The sequence below is a fragment of the Vicugna pacos genome, chromosome 4 (assembly GCF_048564905.1).
Source record: "Vicugna pacos chromosome 4, VicPac4, whole genome shotgun sequence".
NCBI classification, from domain to species: domain Eukaryota; kingdom Metazoa; phylum Chordata; class Mammalia; order Artiodactyla; family Camelidae; genus Vicugna; species Vicugna pacos.
The window spans coordinates 51,114,283-51,138,093 of record NC_132990.1 but is presented as its reverse complement, the minus strand read 5'-3'; the positions used below and the strand labels follow the sequence as shown (position 1 = coordinate 51,138,093).

The 23,811-nt window shown below is 47.4% G+C and overlaps 1 protein-coding gene across 3 annotated transcripts in view; it reads left to right on the top strand.

Moving 5' to 3' along the window:
• Positions 1-23,811, top strand: part of ANKS6 (ankyrin repeat and sterile alpha motif domain containing 6) — a 52,262-nt gene that overhangs the window by 6,814 nt on the left and 21,637 nt on the right. For all 3 annotated transcript variants that reach the window (XM_031677350.2, XM_072959807.1, XM_031677349.2), the window contains exons 2-11: positions 1,284-1,780; positions 6,237-6,281; positions 6,956-7,160; positions 8,121-8,227; positions 9,889-10,037; positions 11,344-11,542; positions 12,313-12,362; positions 15,204-15,407; positions 16,522-16,675; positions 18,880-19,049. In XM_031677350.2, the coding sequence (XP_031533210.2) occupies positions 1,284-1,780; positions 6,237-6,281; positions 6,956-7,160; positions 8,121-8,227; positions 9,889-10,037; positions 11,344-11,542; positions 12,313-12,362; positions 15,204-15,407; positions 16,522-16,675; positions 18,880-19,049 (1,780 nt within the window). The remainder of the gene's footprint in view (positions 1-1,283; positions 1,781-6,236; positions 6,282-6,955; positions 7,161-8,120; positions 8,228-9,888; positions 10,038-11,343; positions 11,543-12,312; positions 12,363-15,203; positions 15,408-16,521; positions 16,676-18,879; positions 19,050-23,811) is intronic.

Sequence of the window (23,811 nt, the reverse complement as noted above, 5' to 3'; positions counted from 1 at the left end):
CGGTACTGTTAAGGTTCATGTCCCAGAAGGTATTTGTAAGTTCAGACCAGAGTTCAGCCTTGGCTCTGGTTCCACAGAAAGGAGGGAGGCCCTGGGATTTTAGATGAGGGACGAAGCCTGCTTCCAGAGAGGAGGGGAGCGCAACAAGAGATTGATTGCAGGTGCAGGCGTCATGCAGGCGTTATGGTCCTGTAAAAGCTGGCACCGCCAGCCCCTCTCTTGTTTTTTTTTCCTTTTAGTCTAAGGCTCCTTACATTTCTGAGCCCAGAAAGAGTGCACCAACAGGAAAACACTGCAAAACAGAACTCTTCTGCCCTCTGGCGGCAAAAGAAGGAAGAGATTTTGCTGGGAAGAGGCATCTGTTTTCCTCTTCCTGGTATTAGAGTTGGTGGGTGCTGTCTGTCTCCTCAGTGTCCCAGCTCAGGCTACACAGGAAGAGTTTAGCTCAGGCCAGATTCTCAGCCACCAGCAGGGGACATTCCAGCCAGCAGGCGGCAGCAGGCCTCTAGCCAGAGGTGTCCCAGCACCTCTCTGCTGACCACAGCTATGCCACTCCTCTTGGCAGGGGGTCAGCTGTCTCATCTCAGAGGACCTTCTGTGCATGTGGTTTGGGGCTGAGGAGGGACATGAGTCAGACATGGGTCCTGCCCGTGAGGGATCAGAGCACAGGCAGAAAGGCAGCTTACCTTACCGGGCACTGAAGCAGAGTCAGTTTATCTCCCTGAGATGTAGGAAAGGAGCGTGGTGTGGGGGTAAGTGGGAGGGCAGGCAGGATTTGGACAGACCTGGGTTCTGACCCTGTCACTGACCTTGGCACACTGTGTAATATAAAGTGTTTAATGATTATGACAATCATAGCTAACGTTTATGTGGCGCTTCCTTTGGCCAAGCACTGTCCTAGATGCTTATATGTATTATATGTTTATACATGTTAACTCATTTAATCCTTAGTAGCCTTTAAAATAGATATAATTACATCCCCGCTTTAGAGATGAGGAAATGAAGGCACCAAGACACCAAAGTTCTTTCTCCAGGTCATGCAGCTGGTGTGTTGGGAACTAGACAGGGCAGGGGCTCACCTTTGTGATGGTGCATATGCGGGGCCAGCACAGTGCCTGGCTCCAGAAGAAGACTTTTCATTGTAAGCAGCTATTACAATTTTAATAATGAACGATTCAATAATTAATAACTTAATGATTAATAATTATAATTGTAATTACCCGAACTGTCTTCTTATTGATTACCTTAACTGTCTTCTTGCTGATTCTCCATCTTCCTGGCAGATTTGGTCACGTGAGCGTGGCACACCTCCTCTTGGATCACGGGGCTGACGTCAATGCCCAGAACCGGCTGGGAGCCAGTGTGCTGACTGTGGCCTCCCGGGGTGGCCACCTGGGTGTGGTGAAGCTGCTTCTGGAAGCTGGTGCCTTCGTGGACCATCACAAACCCTCAGGCGAGCAGGCAGGGGACAGCAGGGATGAGCTACTGGACATCACGGCCCTGATGGCTGCCATCCACCATGGTCATGAGGCTGCAGTGCGTCTGCTGATGGAGTGGGGTGCAGACCCCAACCACACGGCCCGGACCGTGGGCTGGAGCCCGCTGATGCTGTCGGCACTCACTGGGAGGCTTGGTGTGGCCCAGCAGCTGGTGGAGAAGGGGGCCAACCCTGACCACCTCAGCGTGCTGGAGAAGACTGCCTTCGAGGTTGCCCTTGACTGCAAGCACAGGGACCTTGCGGACTACCTCGACCCGCTCACCACCGTCAGGCCCAAGACAGGTCAGGCTGTGCCACCACTAACCTACCCCACCCCCTCCATGGCTTCACAAATTATGTTTAAATGGCGAAAGCCAAGGGTTGCCCAAGTAGAAGGGCATGTGACAGTCCGAGTCCAGCCTGCGGGGCAGTGGGACTTAAGATGTGCCGTGTGAAAGAATCAGGTGGGAGTGCTGCGCCACGCTATTCCCGGCCTGCCCTCCAGAGAGTGATTTGGTAGTTCTCAGAAGAGCCTGGAAGCCCATCTAGCAAGTCCCCTCCTTCCTAATCAGATGATTCTGATGCAGGAGGTTCTGGGATCCTTCTAGGATAGGGATCTGCAAACTTTTTCTGTAAAGGGCCAGATAATAAATATTTTAGGCTTTGTGGGCCGTGCAGTCTCTGTGGAAACCACTCAGTTCTGCTAAAGTGAAAGCAGCCTACGTAATATGTCAATGAGCGGGTGGGGCTGTGTTCCGGGAAAACTGTAATTCTCAAAACAGGCGTAGGGGCAGATTGGCCCAGGACTGTGGTTTGCCAACCCCTGCTCTAGAACAGTGTGCCTGACCTCAGCTGCCAATGACCAGTCCTCAGAGACTAATTAATATAAAATTTAGCGCACTTTCGAGTTGTGTTTTTTCAACATCTATTAGAGCATCCTGTTTCTTTTTCCTTTTTGCCATCTTTCTGGCATTTAAGGGATGTCAAACAATCCAGATCTGCCACAGGACATACCATGTTTCTAAACCTCTAGTTCATCATGTGCAGTAGAGCCATGAAATGCAGAGTCACACACTGCCTCGGGGCTCTGTCTGCGATGGGTCTGATTTCAGTGGCGGGACTGAGACAGCCCAGGCTGTAAGGTTGGGCTGCAGCATATGAGCATCTGGGGCTGAAAGGTAAAAATTGAAAGAAAGTGTAGGTCTTCAGACAAATTGGCCCAAAAGACTTGAAAGTGTTGAAAAGTTTCATACCATCCAAAGAATATGCAATAGTCCTGTAAATCAATTAAAAAAAATTCAAATGGCCAATTAAAAATCCCATCAATCAAAAGATGCTGCACATTTGGGAAATGCTTTTTAGAAACACACTGTCTGGTCAGAACAACTCTAAAATAAACATGTTGAAAAACCATGTAATGACAGAGATGGCAAAAATGACCAGGACACTGAAACAGAAAGGAAAAAGAAGTAAAGTTTAGGAAAACCTCTCTGAAGCTGGGAGACCTCTTTGTGCAGATTGGGAAACTGAAGTCCAGAGAGGAAGAGAGGCTAGTCAAAGGTCACACACCTGTTAGAAGCTGAGTGACAGAAGGTGAGGAAGAGCACTGGCATGTGAGCCTGCCCATTTCCAGCACTTGTAGGGCCTCTGGGAGCTGGGCACGCTTGTAACTCTTGTGAACTTTTGTTTGCTTCGCATGTAAAATGGGGTTAATGACGACTACCAGGTGGCCCTGAGCAGAAGATATGTTGGCTTCTGGCTTGTGAGGCCCTTGGCGCAGAACGTAGCTGATCCTTGTTAGGTCCTGGGGAAGAGTTGCAGTTAGAAATTAGGGCTCAGGTCTCATTCAGGGTCTATTCCTTGACCCAGGGCTGTTGCCCTCCTTTAAACGCGTTCGTACATTTGTGTTTGTAGCTGGGATGGAGAAGAGAACTGGCTTGCAAAGCCCACACGCATGACATGCAGACCCTTACCTCACTTCCCGGTGCTCACCCATGTTGCGGGTGAGGGAAGTCTGCGCTGAGCAACTTGCTCAAGGCCTCCGCCTGGAAGTGTACAGTTCATGACTTGTGCCCCACCTGGATGCTGGGGTCTTAGCTCCCCACGTGCCTCTTAGGGATTGGCCTGGCACCCTGGGAAGGTGATTTCCTCATCTCAGACATGGTGGTGGGTATGCCCAGGGTCACCCTCTACCTGGATCAACCCTGCTTTGCCTGTGCAGCCGAGGGGCGTGGGGCCAGTTGCCTGCCCTCACCAGCCTCCCATTTCATTGTCCCTAAGTTGGGGACGGGGATACCCCCGCCTCATCCTAGCCCAGAGGGAGCGTGGGAGAGATGCTGGCAGCTGCCGTCACCCTTTCCCTGTTGTCATATTTGACGGGATCGGTCTCAGTTCCCAGCAGACTTCTCCACTGAGCAGACCTGGGTGTGAGGCTCAGCTCCCCAACTTGGAGGCTGAATGGCCTTGGGTGTGTTCATTGTCCCTCCGGGGCTCCAGTGTCCTCTTTCATAAAACAGCCGGAATAAATGCACTTATCTTGTGAGGTTCTGTGAACAATAATAAAATAATGCCTGTGAAATGTGTGCCCCAGTGCCTGGTGCATAGACAGTGCTCAGTGAATGGAAGCTACTGGATGTATTTTTATTGACCATGCGTCCATTCCGTTATTCTGCAAGTATTTGTTGGGTCCCTACTATGTACCAGGCACTGTTGTAGGCAGCAGTGAACAAATCAGACCCCATCCCTGCCCGTAAGGACCTTAGCCTCTATAGAGGAGACAGGCCAGAAACAGGAAATAAGCATATTAAATACAATAAATTATGTAGTGTGGTAGGTGGTAAGTACTGTGAGGGGGAAAGAAAACCAACAGGGGCGAGGTGAGGGTCTGGGAGCAGTGGGGCTGGGGTGATGCAGGCCACCATGTGAACCAGGGCGGCTGGGGGGCCCCCTTGGGGAGGTGAGAGTTCAGCTGACTTTCAGGAGCTGATGTGGGACAGCAGCCAGGGCAAAGGCTGAGTTACTGATAATGACAGACTGTTAAATAACATCACCCCCAGCTCTTTTTGTCAGATGCCAGGGTATCCGCCCTCCACCATGGCCTCGGAGGCCCCAGCACCCTCCCTGGCATTAGCTGCAGGACCTGGCACCCTTGAGGCTGTACCTGTCATTGTGACACCTTCCCCACCCCCACTGCAGTTGTTTCTTGGGCCGTGGTGGGTCCCAGAGCTGCTCAGATACAGATGCAAACACTGGAGTGGGGAGTGAGAAGGGGTCACTCGACGTCAGGCTCAGCTGCCCCAGCTTCCTGGGGCCACACTGGGCTGCCAGTGATCCATCTGTACCAGATGGTTGCTTAGTAGCCAACACCAGGGTCAGATGACATGCTCTTTTCTATCAAAGGGTCTCAGCCTGAGAAGGCCCTGGCCCACAGCAAACCAGTTTCTTCAACACGTAAGGGAACAAGACCTGTTTTTTAAAACCAAGATGCAGAATCACTTCTTGATAGTACTTCACAGGCAAAATTAGGCACCTGGTGCCATGGCCCTGTCGATACTTCCCTGGAAGAGCCCGGGCGTTAACCACCCTTTCTGGGATGGGTGCTAGTGTCTAGGAAGATAACAAAAATTGCTCTTCTGAATAGAGCCTAAGACTTTCTGAAGCATTTTTCCACCTATATTACCCACCCCTGCAACCACCACGTGGTCCCCATGTTAGCGTGGTGTCCCCATATCAGCCATGAGGAGACAGATCACTCTGGAAACATGCACTCAAATTTGGACGCCCTGACTCCAGACTCAGTGCTCCTTGTGCCATACCTGCAGCTTCCTCCCAGCTGCCTGAGGGGGCTGATCTGGACCAGGAATTTGGCCCCAGGGTCCCAGGTTTCCTCTTGCTCCATCCCCCAGATTCAGTCAAAGGAAGTCCAATATTCAGGCACCAGGGAGGAAACTGGTCTCAAGGATGTCTGCTTTCTGATGGGAGGGAGCAGGGTCCCCACTAGCTCAAGCTTCAAGGAAAGTGACGGGAAGAGCCAATGAGGGAGGGGCCAGCAAGGCCCAGGAGACACCTGGTGGGCAGCCGCCTGCAGGGAGCTGCATCAGAATCATTCACATGGCTGCTTATTTGGGAAGGAAAGCAGATGTTAACATTGGCTCTTCTGGTGGCCACGAGCATGACCTCCCCTGGGCTTAGCTGCTTAGTGTCTCTGGGGTCCTCTGCTCTGGAATTACTTCATTGTTGTACGTTTATTTTTTAGAAGAAAAGAATCATTATTCCTTTAAAAAATTTTTTAAACACTTTTTTATTGAGTAATGGTCATTTTACTATGTGTCAAATTCCAGTGTAGAGCACAATTTTTCACTTATACGTAAACATACATCTATTCATTGTCACATTAAAAATTTTTATAGGAATCCAGATTTTTCCAAGAGTATACTTTTCCATTATATCTGAGAAAGGACATCCCAGTGTTTGCAATACCTAAAAATGACTGCTTAATGAGTTGTGAGATCAGGAAATTGTCTGCTCATTCATGTTTCCTCGGCCAAATGACCTCCCACAGTCTGCGAAACATTTTCAGACACTCTGACAGTAAACCTTCCAGAAGGGCTGCTGGAATCATCTGTCACGTAGATCTCTGATGAGATTGCTTGTGAGAAGTAGATCATTTTTAAAGCCAAGTTCAGTGGTTACAACCTTGTGACTTTTCTGTTCTATTAAATCCTTCTGTGGTTAACTTTTAAAATCTTTGTTTACCCAGATGAGGAGAAAAGGCGACCTGATATTTTCCATGCATTGAAAATGGGTAAGCGCTTTAGAAAATCTTTTTGGATATTTAAAAATACAGCGCCATAGTCTCCCAACCTAATATTTATAGTCCTTTTGAAGGCTGCCCAGAGTATTTGAGAAAGAAACAGGCATTTTGTTGTTTCCTGACTCTGTAGTTTTACCCAGGGAGGGTCAGATCCTGGAGGCTAGTAGTTACTATGGTGCTTTACACACAGGTTCCAGACTGTTCTCTCAGACCCCCCTCCACCTCTCCAGCTAAACCCTTTGGCGATGTCGTGGCTTTTATCCACCTCTAGAATGCATGGCTGCTCACCTACCCACTCCGTTCTCTTTGTAATGGAGAACTATTTAGCCTAAAGTTTCCTCTCCTGAAGTAGACTCCATCTCCAGGAAGTCCTCCCTGATCCTCACCTCCCAGGGAGCCCTGAGCTCTCCTTCTGCATGTGCATTGCCCTTCATCATCACTGTTCTCTTAAGATGTCAATGACACTCTTTAAGTAAAGCTGTTTGTGTGCTTGCCTCCACCCCTTGTAGACTGAAGGGTTTGAGTGGGGGCTACATCTGACTCATCTTTGTAGCCCCTTTGATGCCTGGCAGCCCAGTGCAGAGGCAGGCACAGCACGTTGGTTACATGAAACTGCTGGGTAAATAAACCTGTGGTTTATTTAAGACTCCTACTTCTGTTTGCAGGGAACTTCCAGTTGGTCAAAGAGATTGCCGACGAAGACCCCAACCACGTGAACCTGGTCAATGGGGATGGGGCGACCCCACTGATGCTGGCAGCTGTCATGGGGCAGCTGCCTCTGGTGCAGCTACTGGTGGAGAGGCATGCCGACATTGACAGGCAGGACAGCGTGCACGGCTGGACGGCCCTCATGCAGGCCACCTACCATGGGTTAGTGCCAGCTCCACTCCCTCACGGCTAAGATAGGGTTCCTGATGGGTTTCTGGTCCTGAGGTGCCCCAGATAAGCCCCACGGTTGTGAAGATGTTGAGACATGCGAAAAAGACTAAAAACAGCACAGGCTCATTCTGTCCTGCGTTCCCCTCCTCTCCGTGTTCAAATCTCCTGATACCTCAGCACAGAATTTCACCAGTGGCCGTGAGAATCCAGGCAGCAGGAAGATTTGATACTGAAAAATGTTTCTGTTGGTTGATTTTGGTCGAGCAGAGAGATTGGTTCTTTTGGAGTTTCACATTGTTGTGCAGAGGCCCCTTTAAATTTTCCCCACTGGAAATAACCATCAGCCATTCATACCACTGGCTTCTCAGAGACGTTGTCCAATAGTGAGACTTGTCCTAACCCTCATTTTGATTAAGTGTCAGTGTTGACTGGTGCCTTGAACCCCTTCTTATCTAGTCACCCAACTGCCCTCCTTGATGCCTCCTCTTTGGGGTGGGCTGACCAAGAGGCAGGGATCTGCACACCGTCTTAACCCCGCTAAGTGATCTGATTCCAAATGAGGGATTCAGGTGATCAGAGCACTTTCCTGCATCCTCTTGAAGTGTTTTGTTTCCTCATGTGACGAGCCTCAGACTTCCACATCAAACTCCTTGGCTTGCGGGAGGCTTCGTGTTCGAGCTGCAGGGGTTCTGATGGGGTGGGAGGTCCTGGGGGCCAGTGGTTTTTGGGCAGAGCCCTTGGGTTTCATCTTGTTCGTGAAAGGAGCACTTTGGGCTTTGATTTCCATCACAGCAGCCCAAGGGGTAGGGAACAAGGGCTATAAGACAGCTTTCCCAGCCTCTTATGTGCGGAGAAGGTGCTGCAGTTAAAGCCACTGCTCTTGTTCCCCATGAGCAAAGCCACACTTCCCCTTTCAGTGGGTCTCACTCTGTCTTTTTCTTTCCTCCATAGGAATAAGGAAATTGTCAAATATCTGCTAAACCAAGGGGCTGATGTCACTCTTCGTGCAAAAAACGGGTACACGGCCTTTGACCTAGTGATGCTGCTGAGTGATCCTGGTGGGTTGTTTCAGGAAAAGAGTTTTAAACCTGCCAAGTTCTCTGGCTGGGAATTGAGATAATCACCTGTGTTTTAAGCCCTTGCATCTTCAAGGGGGAAGCTACTCTCCAGCCCCAGAGAGCTCACCTCACAGCCTCAGGCAAGTTGTCCTGCCTCCCAAGGAGGGTGGAGCTGGGACCAGGTAGTCCCTGAGGCCTCTCTCCCAGCTCCAGCCTTCTGGGAGTCTCCTGGAGGGAAAGCCAGCAATGTTGTCCACACAGGTCCTAGAATGGTATCCCTGCTTCCCAGCCAGAAATCAAGCGACTCAGAGGGGAAACAGGCGCCTCTGACAAGCCGAATCAGACAAAGCAGTGACCCCCTTGGCTTAATTGTGTGGGTGGAGGCTCCAGGTCAAGGGTCCTTTGCTGGGAGTATGGCCATTCCTGGCCCCCAGCTGACGCCTGCTGCTCCCCTCAGACCCTCCCCCACTGTGACAGGCCCTCCTCTGGGACCTGAGGCTTCCAGTTAGCCAGCTCAAGGGGCAGAGCGTCTCTGTCATCTCTCTTGTGACCCTGGAGTTTCATTCGAGAGAGGGAGAAGCTGGGAGGCCTTCCCAACCCACAGGCTTTGAACCCTGAGCCAGATCCCAGCCTGCTGGCCGTGGAGAGAGGACATTGACCTGCACAGTCCCAAGTGGGGGACTCCTGCTGCCTCTCTTGGCTACGGGGTGGCAGACCAAGCGCCCTTCCTCACTGCCAGCTTTCCCGCCCTCCCTACACTCGCAGACCCCACGCGGCACGGATACACACCGCTTCCATTTCATCTTTGCAGAGCAAGTGAGGGAAGCAGAGCTTCACGCCCCCTTGTGGGAGGAGGTGCCTGGGACCTGGCTAGAGAGGTGGGCCCTCCACCCAAGTCCAGTCGTCTTGCTCCTCCTGTGCCTAGAGTTCATGTCACTCAGAATTAGTCTCCCTGGGCTGCATCACACACACGTTTTCCTCTGATAAGCTCATCTCTTTTCCTGTGTCTCTTCTCCTTCACCCCCACCCCCCCATTCCCTTTCCCAATAAAACAATCTATCCCAATAGACTTTTTTGCCTAGTAGGTTTTCAAATGAAGTTTTTGCCTAAAATTTTCAAAGAAGCACGTGCTTATTATTGAACACTTGGAGAGAAAAAAGAACAATCAAGGAAAAAGCATGTTGACAGTTTGTAGTATTTTCTTCTCAATCTTGTTTGTTACTTTTTTTAATAGCCTAGTTGAGTTTTAATAACTATTGCTACTTAACCTTTCTTAAGCACTTCCTGTATGTCAGGAGTTCCCTCAGATCCCTCAGATACCTTTATGTGGTGGGTGCTGAGGTCACCCCTTAACTTCCCTGCAGTTACACGGCTGGGAGAAGCAGAGGCAGAATTCGCGCCTCGGCCATGCTTGCTTAGACACACCGCCCCTCTGCCTTCCTGGTAGGGCAGGGCTTCTGGTGTTTATTCTTGGTTAAGTGGGTTAAGCCCTGCTGGCCTGTCTGCCCCCTTTTGAAGAGCCAGTGGAGAGGCAGGGGAGTAACATGTGCTCCGGAGCCACGGGGCTGAGTTCTCAGACTGAGGGGTGTCACCTTGGGCCCCCCTACCCCACAGCCCGACAGACATATTTGCAGGTAAAACGCTGCCTTTTGTGTCCATAGACACGGAACTTGTTCGACTGCTGGCATCTGTCTGCATGCAGGTGAATAAAGACAAAGGCCGGCCCAGCCACCCGCCACCCCCACCCCACTCAAAGGTCCGACAGCCCTGGAGTGTCCCCGTGCTGCCTGATGACAAAGGTGGACTTAAGGTTTGCCTTTTCCTGTCTTAAAGGGCTTCAGAGAGCCGGTCCAGTATGGGGGCAGGGGGGCGATGCTTACCTCTTCCTTGTTGCCCAGGGCTGGTTTAGGCCGGGGTTGGGGACCCAGCAGGGACAAGAAGTAAGCTGGAGGTGAGCAATAAGGAATGGTGGGGACCAGGGAAAACTGGGGTGATTGTAAACACTTAGTGGCAGCAGTGGCCACTTTAAGAGTATGTGGGTCCTTGTTGCCACATCTTCTCATTTTTTTAGGAGAAACTAGAAATCTAGATTTTGATGTGGAGACTCAGTTTATAAATGTAGGGAATTAAAAAATGTTTTTTGCATGATGTAGTACTGAGCTGGCTAAACTTGAGCACCTCTCTTTCCAGGCCATCTGTCAGCGGCCTGTGCTTTAGTGTGGAAAGTATCTGCTGGCTGCACCATTCTAGGCTCTCTCTGTGGGCCACAGGCCCCTGTCAGCTTCTCCCTGGAAACTTTAAAACCAAACTCCAGTTGCTTATTTCTAAACTGCGAGCTGAATATTTCTCTTTGAATTTCTTACCCTCCCAGTCCTGCTCTACTTGTTTGAAATCAAACTTATTTTTCTTCCCGTCCTGCCTGGGGTTCCAGCTCATTCTCAGATCTGCAGACTTGACATTCTGCTCATATCGATCGCTCACGCAAGCCCTTGGATTCTTCCTCGCAGTGTTGTTTGCATAGGTCCCTTCATCCCCGCCATCACTGCCATCTCTGAAGGCCTCACAGCCTCCCGTTGGCACTGTGCCGGTGATCTCCTCACTGTGTGGGGTTATAAAGGCACCCTGGGGTGGTGCCTGTCCTCTCTCTAGGTGGGGAGGCATCAGCTATGGGAGCACATGGTCAGGCCTTGGTATGGACACCCTGACACCTCTCGCGTTGTTGCTGGAATAAGGGAAGGAGGTTATGCAGTCATGGATGTTTTAAGGTGTTTGGTGTTGCCTCTGTGTCCAGCTGTCTGTCCCTGTTTCACCATAAGACTTTGAGCAAGTCACCACCCCTGGGTCTCCATTATTCAGTCTGTGCAATGAGGAGATTGATTAGAAGAAGGTTAGCCAGTTGGGTTCACTGCCACCTCCAGCCTATTGGAAAGGTCCCCTAAGAGCTGGTCAGGAAGAATCTAGAGAGAACCATGGCTTTGGAGAAAGGGTTCTGTGGTCAGTTGGTAATGCCTGCCATGGGCCAAGGAGACGGGACGGGAAGCAAGTGTGAAGTGTGGTCATTATCCCTGAGCTAAGGGCACTTAGGGTGTGACCTCTGCTCTGCACTCCCTTGGCAGTCCTGGTGGAACCGAATGTCCAATCGGTTTCGGAAGCTCAAACTGATGCAGACCCTGCCCCGTGGGCTGTCCAGCAACCAGCCATTGCCTTTCTGTGATGAAACAGAGCCAGCGCTGGACTCCACAATGAGGGCGGCCCCCCTAGACAAGACCAGCCGCTCTGGGCTCCCCGATGTGACTCCCCCGACCAAAGACAATGGTAAGAAAAGTTGCATGTGTGGTAGTATTTCCGGGATGGTCAAACCCTGGACCTCTTTGCCCTCATCCTCTGCCCTTTGTCCTAGTTCCTGGGCTGATGTCAGAGGTGAGATGATGTTGGAATGTGACACTAGGGTGGAGTGACTGATCTGGTGAAGAAGAGACTTAGGGATGTAACTGCTGTCGATGTGGTAGAATGCAGAAGCTGGTAGTAAGAGTCCCAGGTCCCGGTCCCACATGCCCTGTTGAGAGACCATTGGTCAGTCACTACCTCTCTCTTGCCTTCAATAGGTGATTTTCCTACCTTCCAAATGTTATTGGTATGGCACTGACAGTGTTTTAAAATAGAGTGAGTTACTGGGGTTGGAGTGAAGGAAGTGAGCTCCCCACCACTGGAGGTATTCAACAGATTGGATGACTTTGCCAGGGCACTGAAGGAGATTCCCACACTGATTGGGAGATCGATTAGATCAGATCCCTTCTAACAGTCAGACTCCCACACCCAGATGAGATTCTTTGGCACCACTGTTTGAGACAGACTATTGAGCTGGGTGTACCACTGTCTGACCCAGCATGACAGTGGTTTATGGAAAAGCTGAAAACAGTCTCTGAGATACCTTTTAAATGCTTTCCTTCTATTCAAATATTGAATACCAATTATTATTAAATATTTAATCACTCAGGAGAGTTGGTTTTCCAGGATGAAGGCCGAGCTGGTCACTCATCCTCATACCGTGAACTCATTTCAGGAAACTTCCATTTGTTTCTCAGGTCCTGGGAGCACAAGAGGAGAAAAAGAAGATGTATTATTGACAACCATGGTGAGTGTGGGGCTTTTCTAAAAGCATTTGAGGTCTCTGCCAATCGTTAGTGGATTGATTTATAAGGAGAGATGTGGGCATTTGTCTTTCTTTGTGGTGGTCACGGATAGGGTCAGAACTGAAGCGTGTAACAAGGGGTACATCTCTCGCACCAAGGAATCAGAGCAGGTGCCAGCCCCAAATTGTGGGTAAGGCTGTGCTGGTACTTAGCAACCAGAAGGAAGCCCTGATCACGTTCTCAGGGAAGCAGCACTGAGGACAGGGGCCTTGTAGGGGTAGGAATTGGTTACAGAGAGCCAAGGAGAGAAGAGTCAAAGAGAACAGTGTGTTTCTACCCTGAGAGAAGCCTCAGTTTCCACATCTATAAATTAGAGATGTATCAGGGTTAGGTTCAGCTACGAGTAACAGAAAATCCCCAAATACCTGGCATACGTATGATAGCATCATATTTCTCTCAAGTGAGGGAAGTTCAGAACTGGCCCCCACAGAGTTAGGGACCTAGATTCCTTTTACTTGTTGGTCTCCCAGGTGTCTTCTACTACTGAGGTCACCTCTTGGTCCAAGAGGGCTGCCAGAGCTCTGTCCACTACTGCCTCATTCCAGCCAGTAGGAAAGATGATGGGAAAAGAGGTGACAATGGGCACATGCCAGGTGTCTTTAAAGAAGTTTCCTGGAAACTCACACATCACTTTTGCCTACTAATGTAATAGTAATGTAATGTAATAATGGGCCAGAATTTAGTCACATGGCGCATTCATACTGCACAGGAGGCTGAGAAATGAAGTCTTTATTCTGGGCGGTCATGTGCCCATCTAAATATCAGATGTGTCTGCTGACAAAGATGTGGAGGATGGATATTGGGTGATAGCCAGCCTTCTCTGACTTAGGGGATGCTATCCCTCATGGTTATAGTTTTTAAATGAGATTGTCCCCAGGAAGTTCTTAACATAGTGCCTCGCCCAGAATGAGCTCTCACTTACCTGCCATATGACCTTGGACGTGTCACCTCACCTCTCTGGGCTTCATTCCTCTCTCTGAAATGAGTATCCTGGCTGGAGTTGGACTCAGGTCCCTTTAGCTCTGAGGCCCTAATCTGGAGGCTGGCCAGGAGAGGGCAGTATTGGAGAGGAGGAGAGAGCAGAGGTGCACCTGGGGAAGGACTGAGCTGACCCAGGACCTGCGGATCCCGCAGTGCAGTAGGTGTGAATTGGTGTCTGTGCACTGTCTGTGGGACTTGTACTGCCTGATACTTGACACTGTTATTAAACAGCAATAATTACTCTCAATATAAAGACAGAAATACTGTTATTGAAATTTTGGAAGATGCAATAAAGTATAAAGAAAAAGAAAATCACCCATGATCACACACCCAGGTGTAATCATAATTGACATTTTGTGACATGTATCTTTTGAGTATTTTTCCTAACCAGTTTTTCGCATCTATGAATACGATATCGTGTTTTATTTAATAAACGAATGCTTAACACAGCACTAAGTATGTACCAGCCAAATACTTAGTATTTGCAGCACTTTACCTGTATTCACTCATTTAATATCCCTGACAACCATGCCAGGTCAGGCACTGTTATCATCCTCATGTTGTGCTGAACCTAGAGTGTTAAAATTTTGTCATGACCATCTTTTCTGTATCAGAAACTCTCTTTGGCCACATCACATATAACGGCTGGTGCAACATTCCATCATGGGACCTCATCTCTTCATCCAAGACTGACTTGCTGGACTTTGGGTTTCCTAGTTTTTCATTATTTTAACAGCTCTGATGAAAATCCTTATGTAGATGAGCCTGTTGAGGTCCAGAAGGGGATGGCACTTATTCACGAACTCAGAAAAGCAGGACAGAGCCAGGTGGGAAACCCAGGATGGAATTCCTCCAGGCTTGGAGCTCTCCTGTCCCGCCTCCTCGTGCCCAGTAGAGGGCACCAGCGTGCCCGTCTGCACCCTGGCAGATGGAGGAGGGCCAGGGTGCTCTGCTGAGTGGGCGTTTACAGCCATCCTTGTGGAGATGCCCGCCTGCCCGGCTCCTGAGGCAGGGTTAGCTGTGGGATGCCCTTCCCTGCAAGGCACCATCTGGCACCAAGTTCAGTGTCTTTTCTTAATTAAAGTTAGCATGGACTGTGTGAAAGCTTTTCCTTGACGATCCACCAGTCATCATTGTGTAGATTTTATACTGACCCCAAATCACATTTTCAAAACTTAAAATTAAATTGCAGTTAAAAATGTCAGCAGTGGGAGGTGTGACTGGAATAGGAAGGATGTGGTGGGAAGGGGGAGGGAGGGTTTTCTGGGCTCACAGGGAGCCAGCCCAGGCCTTCCGGTGCCTTTGTCCCCTGCCCTTCCTCCTGAAACCCCCGACTCTGGTCTCACAGGTCTCCTTGTTATTCTGCACACTGGTCCTGCTCTTCTTGTCTCCAGGCCTTTCCATGTTCTGTTCCCTTGTCTGCAGTGCCCTTTCCCCCATCCTCTCCGAGCCAGCTTGCATTGGCCTTTGGGCTCAGCTCAGGTGCCCCTCCCCTCTGCTCCCCCATCACAGGACACCCAACATCTCCCAGCTTCTCTGTGGCTCCACACCCTGCCCCTGCCTCTGTTCTAGTCTTGCCCCTGTGGACAGATCCAAGAGAGGCTGGGACTTGGAGCAGGGCAGACGTGGGTATTGCTAGGTTGCTGGGAGGAGAGCTGAGGACACCACGTGGGTTTCTGGCTTGTGAGAGGGGTGGGGGTAGGTGGCGGTGCTGTTCTCTGAGAAGCAGGGGAAACCCAGAATCTTCCTCCCAGAGCCAGGAGCCCACCTGGCTTGCCTAACCCACAGCCTGTCTTTTTCAGCTTCGGAATGGAGCCCCCTTCACCAGACTACCGAGCGACAAGCTGAAGGCAGTCATCCCCCCTTTCTTACCCCCTTCCAGCTTTGAGCTGTGGAGCTCGGAACGGTCCCGAACATGTCACAACGGGAGGGCAGACCCCATGAAGACTGTGCTGCCCCAGAGAGCCAGCAGGGGTCACCCCGTGGGCAGCGGGAGCACAGACGCAGTAAGTCTTCCGCTGACACCCTTTGACACGTCACTTGCTGCTCACTGACCTTGTGATGTGTTGCAGGCGGAAGAGACCTCAGACCCACTAATCCAGAGGGGTTGAAGCTTTTTATTTTCTTTTAAATGAGTGAAATCCTTTTGTCTAATGAAACCCTACAAAGGAACTTAATATGTAAGCAGATTAAAATGTTGGAGTGAGTGGAGTGAAATGGGAGCCCCGCTCTCTGGAACCCTGGAGCTCCAAGGAACACAGTTTGAAGACCTGATCTAACCCACCCTTCCCTTTAGTAGATGAGGAAACTGGGACCCAGAGAAGGGAAGTCACTTGCTGAAGGTTACCCAGCTGCATGGGGGCTAGGATGCTGGGACCAGACACCAGGTTCTTGGCCTCTAATCAAGTTCCATACTTACTGCATTAGTACACAGGTCCAGGACCAAGTGCAAACACTGGGAGCAGCTGAGTGTGCTTCTGGTGTTCTCTTGCACACAGAAAGAGTACGACTTCTGTCCTTTTGGCCACAGTGGTTTCTGACCTGGTGGCCCTCAGTGTGTCTCTGTAATGAACTGAGGTAGTCCCTCTCCAGGTGGGAGCTGCTCTCTATATATGTAGACTGTCGTCACTGTGGATACAGTAGGTGTGGACAGGGATTTAGGACCTGCCCTGCCGCTATGTGTTGAACACCTGGAGAAATTCAGGCCCCCGTCTCTGTCTGTGAGATGGGTTGATTTCCGGAGCTTGCTGCTGCCTCCCTGGACGTCGTAATACTAAGTCACTAGTGGGAGACCAGGGGCCTGGCGCCTGGAGGTGTTCAAAATGGACAGAGTGGGATTATGTTAGTTCCCCACGTGGAAGGAGGTGGGTGACCGATGGGAAACGGTGTCACAGAGGCTCAGCTTGAGCTAATGGCTGGTCGGGTTGTCAGTGGATAGAAGTGAACTTCCAGCCCACGGGGGCCCTAGCAGGCAGAGCACCAGTCGGCAGGGATGTGCTGGTGGATGCAAGCATCAGCCAGGATGGGCCAGCCGAACTCCAGGTCCCTCCCCACTGTGATCTGTGCATCCAAAGGAGTGAGCAGCAGACCCTAACTGCGATATCCGCCTTATTCTTGCAGACTCCCATCAGGCCGGTTAAGTTTCCATCTCTCTCCAGAAGCCCAGCCTCTCCTGCCAATTCTGGAAACTTCAATCACTCGCCTCATTCCTCCGGTGGCTCCAGTGGGGTAGGGGGCATGAGCAGGCACGGCGGGGAGCTGCACAACCGCTCAGGTAGGGACCTGGGGACCAGGCAGGCCACTCTGGGGAAGTGGGAAGATTCCTTGGGGTTGAGAGTGTGAACCGCCCCCTGTGCTCGCTCTGGGGACAGCCCTAGAAAGGCCCGCACAACTTGTCTTTCTCCTCCATGTGCCTAAGGCAATCTTCAGTGAATCCACAATTCAGAGTTTCTTTTATGCATTTTCTTAGGGTGGGAGAGAGGGGAGTGGGAAGGCGAGAAATAGTCTATAATGCTTTATTTCCTTGGAAAATTTTACAAGAAACTAAGAGAAATGCATGGGGTTTTTTTTGGTATTTAAAATCCTTGAAGGTTAAACCTTAGATATCTTTTCATCCTTACCCTTCATTGAGCAGATGAGATAACAAGCTCAGAGTGGGTGACAGATTAGCCCAGGGACACACAGCAAGTAGGGGACAATTAAGACTCAAAGTCGATTGAGCTACAGATATTTTGGGCTTTTGGCATACTTTCTCTTTTTTAAATTTTAATTTTTTTCACATCATTACACTTATTTACCATATTCTTTCAGCAAACATTTGTTGACCACTTATTATATGTGAGGCAACACCTAGGCAATAGAGTACTTAGCAGTAAAGAATTCAAAATCAGTTCTCTAGGAAGTTTTATTCTGGTGTTAACAGATAGTTTTTTTAAAAAATCTAACAATAGTAAATACTGTTTAAAAAAATGAAACAGAATATGGGAATAGGTAATGAGGCTGGTTACAGGACACTTTCTAGTCCTCCCCAAAGGCCACCAGGATTAACTAAAGCCAGTTTTGCAGGAAGGAAACCTGCTTTATGCCATTACATAAGGAATGCATGCTTCATGTGGAAAAGCTTGAAGACTAGATAAATCAAAAGAACAAAAGGAAAGAGAGAGGGAGAGGAAGAAGAAGAAGAATCTCACCTACTGGGATCATCATTAACATTTTGGTGTATGTCTTTGCAAGGTGCTTTATGCATATTTATGAAAGCAGAATAATAATTTATTGAGCACTGAGCTTGTGCCCTTTAAGTGGATTGTCTCGTTCAGTCCTCCAGCAACCTGTGAGGGTATCCTCTCCACTTTACAGAGTGGGGAACTGCACTCAGAGAAATTAAATAACTCGCCCAGGGTCACACAGCTGTGAAGTAGCAGAGCCAGGACCTGAACGCAGGCAGGCCAACTTCTGAGTGGAGTCTGCCCTGTAACCTTTTTCCTCTTTCCACCCGTTACTATGTTGTAAACACCTTTTCTGTGTCAATCAATACACATATGTCTATAGTGTCTTTTAAATAACCAAACAGCCTTCCACTCATATCAGGTATCACAGTTTTAATTAACCAGCTCCCTCTTGTTGAGCACTGAGGCTGTTCTCGATTTTCGCCCTTATAGGTCCCACTCTAAGTAATGGCTTCATACCTCTGTGCTTGCATGCTTGTTTAATGATTTGCTTAATGTAAGTTCCCTTGACTCAGGGTGGTGGGGTCAATGGGTTTGCCTGTTTTTGAGGCTTTACATTTTGCCCTCTGGAGCGGCTCTGTTTACACGTGTAAAATACTCACAGCAGTGCCTGGCCCCTAGTAAGTGCTCTATAAATGTTAGTTATCAGTGTTCTTCCTCTAGCATGCTCCCTCACCCTGGATATTATCACTTTCCCTTTTTCCTTCATTATAATTCAAGGTTGCTAGTAGGTTTGGGGAAACAGGGAGGGGGACCTGGCAATCAGGATTCAATCAGGGAAGCTGACCCCCTGAGCATTACGGAGTGAGGAGGTTATTGATATAGCTGTGGGAGTAACTGGGGATGTAGAGATCCAGGAGGCTGGATGATGACAGAGGAGCCCTGGCATGGCCGCATGTGCAGCTGCTGGAAGGTGTTACAGAGGGGCTGCTGTGGGAATGCAGGGCAGGGAGTGGCGTCTGTGCCTGCTGGGGGCTGACTGAGCTGGCTGTGCCTTGGGGGAAAGTGAGGACAAACAGATTTTGCCTGCATAGCATCTCACCACCTCTTACAATGACGCCTTTGGAGCCTGATGGCCATCCACCTGCCAGTTCTGATGCACAGTCCTTCTGTGGTCAGCCCTGATGCACAGCCACATGGGGAGGGGTCTGGAAAATGTGGTTCCGGCTCAGCCAGGTTGACACCCGATGTCCACCACCCGTGCTGCCGTGCTCTGGACCCAGGGCAGTCATTCCTATTCCTGTTTCCTCAGGTGGCAGCATAGACAGTGTCCTGTCCCAGATCGCTGCCCAGAGGAAGAAAGCAGCTGGGTTATCCGAGCAGAAGCCCAGCCACCGGTCAAGTCCTGTTGGGCCAGCGCCCAGCTCTAGCCCGTCTGAGCTCCCGGTCTCCCCTGCAGGCAGCGGTGTTCCTGGTGGCAAGGTGCTTGTTCTGTTTCTGTCTCCTCCTGTGATGCTCACAGATTCTGTCCTAACACAGCCCGTGTGCTGGGGGGTATGGGGTGTGCCACTGTCCTGGGACTGAACTAAACTGACCCCTTCCAGCCAGCCACTCGTGGGCTTTCTAAGAAGGGCCATTGTGGATTTCACACTCTGTGCCGTCAGTCTCCTGCACATGTGTGTTTACCTCCTGTCTGATCTCCAGGGCACCTGAGGTGGGAGGGGCACTGAGGTGCGGGGTGAGCACCAGGCTCCTGCAGCCCTGCGCTGGTCATCCAGCCTCACATTGCACATGGTTTTTTCCACTGATTTATAGCAAAAGGGTTCAGGAGGTACTGCCTAGGTTCAAATCTCAGCCTCACACTTTAGCATTTAGAGTGGGGCCTGGTTCAATGATCACTTGATATTGTTAACATAATAATATGCTGTAACCTTGGGGAGCTGCTTAAAAAATCAGGTTTCTGGGTTCCGTGCAGCATAACTGAATGAGACTCTCAGGGTAGGGTCTGGGGAATCTGTTTTTCCCCCTGAAGAGTGTTGCAGCCAGCCCAGCCCAGGTTCTTAGAAACCATCACCCTAAATCAAAAGCTACAGGAGTGGGCTTCCTGTCAAAGGCTCCAACAGCAAAATGGAGACATGAAGTGCTTTTCAGAGACTCCCTTAGGAAAAATTAGAAATTAGTCTTCAAAATATTCTGAATATGGTTTTTGTACTTTGCTTAAAACAAACACCACTGCAATGGTGGAATATTCATAAGGCATGGCTTCTGACATGAACTGTGCCTTAGGAGACACAGAATTGGGGGGGGGAGATCAGAGTGGACATCAAGATTTCCCACATCCTGGGAAGCCCAAAGGCCCACTGAGTATTTCAGCTTTCTAGTCCCACCCTAAAGCACAGTGGTTTAAAACAAAAAGTATTTCTTTTGCTTGTAAATCTATGGCTGGGCAGTTTAGTCTGGACTTAGCTAGACAATTCTTCCGGTCTAGGGGGATCTCGTAAATGTTGGGGTCAAACTGGGCCATGTGTGTCCACATCAAGCTGGGACATGTTCTCATGGCAACAGCCGAAGGCATAAATTGAAATCTAATCAAGTTGTTTAAGCAAGTCATCACACCCACTGCAGGAGATCACACAGAATTACATACCAAAGTATATGGATCCAGGGACGGGTGGAGATGATGCCATTATATGATCAGTCTGCCACACTGGGGACGTGGGGAATAGTTCAAATATTTCAGAGCATCCTAATCTTACATTTAACCTGCTCCCTTCCCAATAATGCTGCCCACAAGGTTCAGAGTATTGTGTTTCTTTACTCTTGGCTGCAATAGATCTGTTTTGTAAAGATACACTAATTATCTCCTGCTTAATCAGAAGCTTAATTATGGAATGTCTTTCTTTATAGAAAAAGCAGGAGGAAGAATTCTTAAATAATGTAGGCAGCTTATTGACAAAGTCCTTCAAAACCTAAGAAAAGGACTTCTTTTTCCACTCTAGAATGTAGTTAGCTAAAAGGAGCATTAAAGGCTTAGCAGAAGGAAATGTGTACCCACTTCCATGCATAAAAACTACTTATCTTGGTCTCTCCTATATGAAATGTCCAAGTTTTAGCATAAATTACAAGATTTGCAAAAAGGCAAGAAACATCACACTCCCAAGAAACAAGGCAATCATCAGAATCTGATGTAGATGTGAAATAGGTGTTGGAATTATGTGACAGGTAATTTAAGAGAACTACAGTTAATATGTTATAGGCTCTAATGGAAAATTTGAACAACATGCAACATCATATGAGTAACTATTTCAGCAGAGAAATGGAAATTATAAGAAAGAATCAAATGGAAATGCTCAAATTAAAAAAAATATGTAACAAAGATCAGGAATGCCTTTGATGGGCTCCTCAGTAAACTGAACACAGCCAAGGAAAGAATCAGTGAATCTGAAGATAGGGCAATGGAAATTACCCAAACTGAAAAAAAAGTAAAAAAGAAGTTAAAGCAAAAACAAAAGCAGAGTACCCCAGAATGCTGAGAGACTATTAGATGCTCTCACACACAGGTAATTGGAATCTCTAAAGAAAGAGAGAAAGAGAGACAGAATGGTGGGGCAGAAGGAGTATATATAAATGCAAAATATGTATATTTTTAACAGCCAAGAATTTCCCCAAATTAATGACAGATGCCAAACCTCGGATCCAGGAAGTTTAGAGAACACTGAATAGAGTAAATACCCAAAAGAACACACCTTAGCTGTACATACTGAACTACTAAAAATAAGACAAAGAGAAAATCTTGAGAGCAGTCAGAGAAAAAAGAAATTACATACAGAGGAACAAAAAAAAAAAAAGAATTGCAGCAGACTTCTTGTAAGAAATTATGTAAATCAAAGACAGCAGAGTGATGTCTTTAAAGTGCTAAAAGGAAAAAAACAGTCATCTTGTCTCATAAAATGAGTTGGGAAGTATTATTCTATTTTTCTGGAAGAGATTTTGTAGAATTGGTAATACTTTTTCCCTAACTGTTTGATAAAATTTTAAGATTTGCCAGTGAAACTGTCGGGGCCTGACATGTTCTTTTCTTGAAAATTTTAAATTACAAAATAAAATTTTTAATAAGTATAAGATTATTCAGGTTACCTGCTTCTTCTTGAGTGAGTTTTGCATTTTGTGTCTTCAAAAAGTATTCTTTTTCATCTTAGTTGTTGAATTTATGGACATAGAATTGTTAGTGTTCCTTTATTAATAATTTTAATGTCTGGAGCCAGTAGGAATGTCTACTTTTTCATTCCTGATATTGGTCATTTGTGACTTCTCTCTTTTTTCTCTTGGTCAGTCTAGCTAGAATTTTATTAATCATATTGATGTTTTCAAAGAAACAACTTTGGTTTTATTGACTTTTCTCTATTTTTATATTTTCAGTTTCATTGATCTATGACCTTATCTGTAATTTCCTTTCCTCTACTTGCTTGGAGTTTTATTTGTCCTCTAGTTTCTTACGGTGGAAGCTTAGAGCACTGTTTAGAGATCTGTTCTACGTGAGCACTTCAATGCTGTAATTTTAACTCTACATACTGCTTTGCCTGCATCCTGCAAATTTTGATATATTTTAATTTTAATTCACTTTAAAATATTTTTTTCATTTCTTTTGAGACTTCCTCTTTGGCCCAAAGATTATTTAGATTATTTAGTGTATTGTTTGTTTTGCACTCATTTCGTATTTTTCCAGAAATCTTTGTTACTGAGATCTAGTTTAATGCTAGTTTATTTCTGTTCCTTTAAATGTGTTGAGGTCTGTTTTATGCTCTAGAATGCGTGCTAGCTTGGTGAATCTCCCATATGCACTTGAAAAGAAAGTGTATTTTGTTGTGGTGGTGGAAGTGGGCAAGTTCTATAAATGTCAGGTCTGTTTGGTTTATAGGTTGTTCAAGTCTTTACATGTGTACTGATTTTCTGTCTACTTGTTCTGTCAGTTACTAAGAGAGGAATATTGGTCTCTGTCTATAGCTGTGGATTGTTCCATTTCTCCTTTCAGTTTTATCAGTTTTTGCCTCATGTATTTTAAAGCTCTATACACATTGAGGATTGCTATGTCTTCTTGGAGAACTGACCTCTATAGCATTATGCAGAGTCCCTCTTTCCCCTTGAGATAGGAAACAAGGATATGTTTTCAAGAGAGTACAGGAAAAGAAAATGCCAGACCAATAGCCCTCATGAACAGAAGTGTAAAAATCCTCCACAAAACATTAGCAGATCTAATCCAGTGATAAAGTAAAAGGATAATACATTCTGACCAAGTGGAGTTTATCCCAGGAATGCAAATCTAGTTCAACATTGTAAAATCAATCAGTTTAATTCACCATATTAACAGATTAAAGAATAAAATGCAGAAAAAGCACTTGGCAAAATTCAGGCTCCATTGGTGACCAGAACTCTTGACAAACTAAGAATTGAAGAGAACTTCCTGGACCTCATATAAAATACCTATCCTACTTGATGGTAAAAGACTGAGTGCTTTTCCCCTAAGATCAGGAGCAAGGATGTTGTCTCTTACATCCAAGTCTTTCACTTTGTACCAAAAACTATAGCTAGTGTAATAAGGTCTGAAACAAACAAAAGGTACACAGGTTAGAAAGGAAGAGATAAAGCTATCTCTATTTTTAGATGACATGATGGTCTGCTTAGAAAACTCAAAAAAAAAAAACCCCCAAATCTACACAAAAGCTCTTAGGACTAGTAAGTGAGTTCAGCAGGATCTGAGGATACAAGGTCAATATACAAAAGTCAATTGTATTTCTATATACTAGCAATGAACAATTTGACTTTTTACATTTGAAATTTAAAATGTATCATTTATAATACATTTGAAATGTATTATATGAAAATGTATTATGAGAATGAAAGATTAGGTATGAATCTAATGAAGTATGTGCAGAATCTATAGGTTGAAAACCACAAGGCATTGATAAATCAAAGAAGCTTAAGTAAGTGGAAAGATGGAAGGCTCAACATTGTTAAGATATCCATTTTCTGCAGTCTGATCTATAGATTCAATGTAGTCCCAATTAAAATACCAGCTAGCTCTGTTTTGTAGAGATCTAGAGAATGATTCTGAAATGTATAATAAGATGCAAAAAACCATAATAGGCAAAAGAATTATGAAAAAGAGAATCACACTACCTAGTTTCAAGACTTCCTGTAAAACTACAGTATGGCATTCGGGAAGGACAGACACATAGGTCAATGG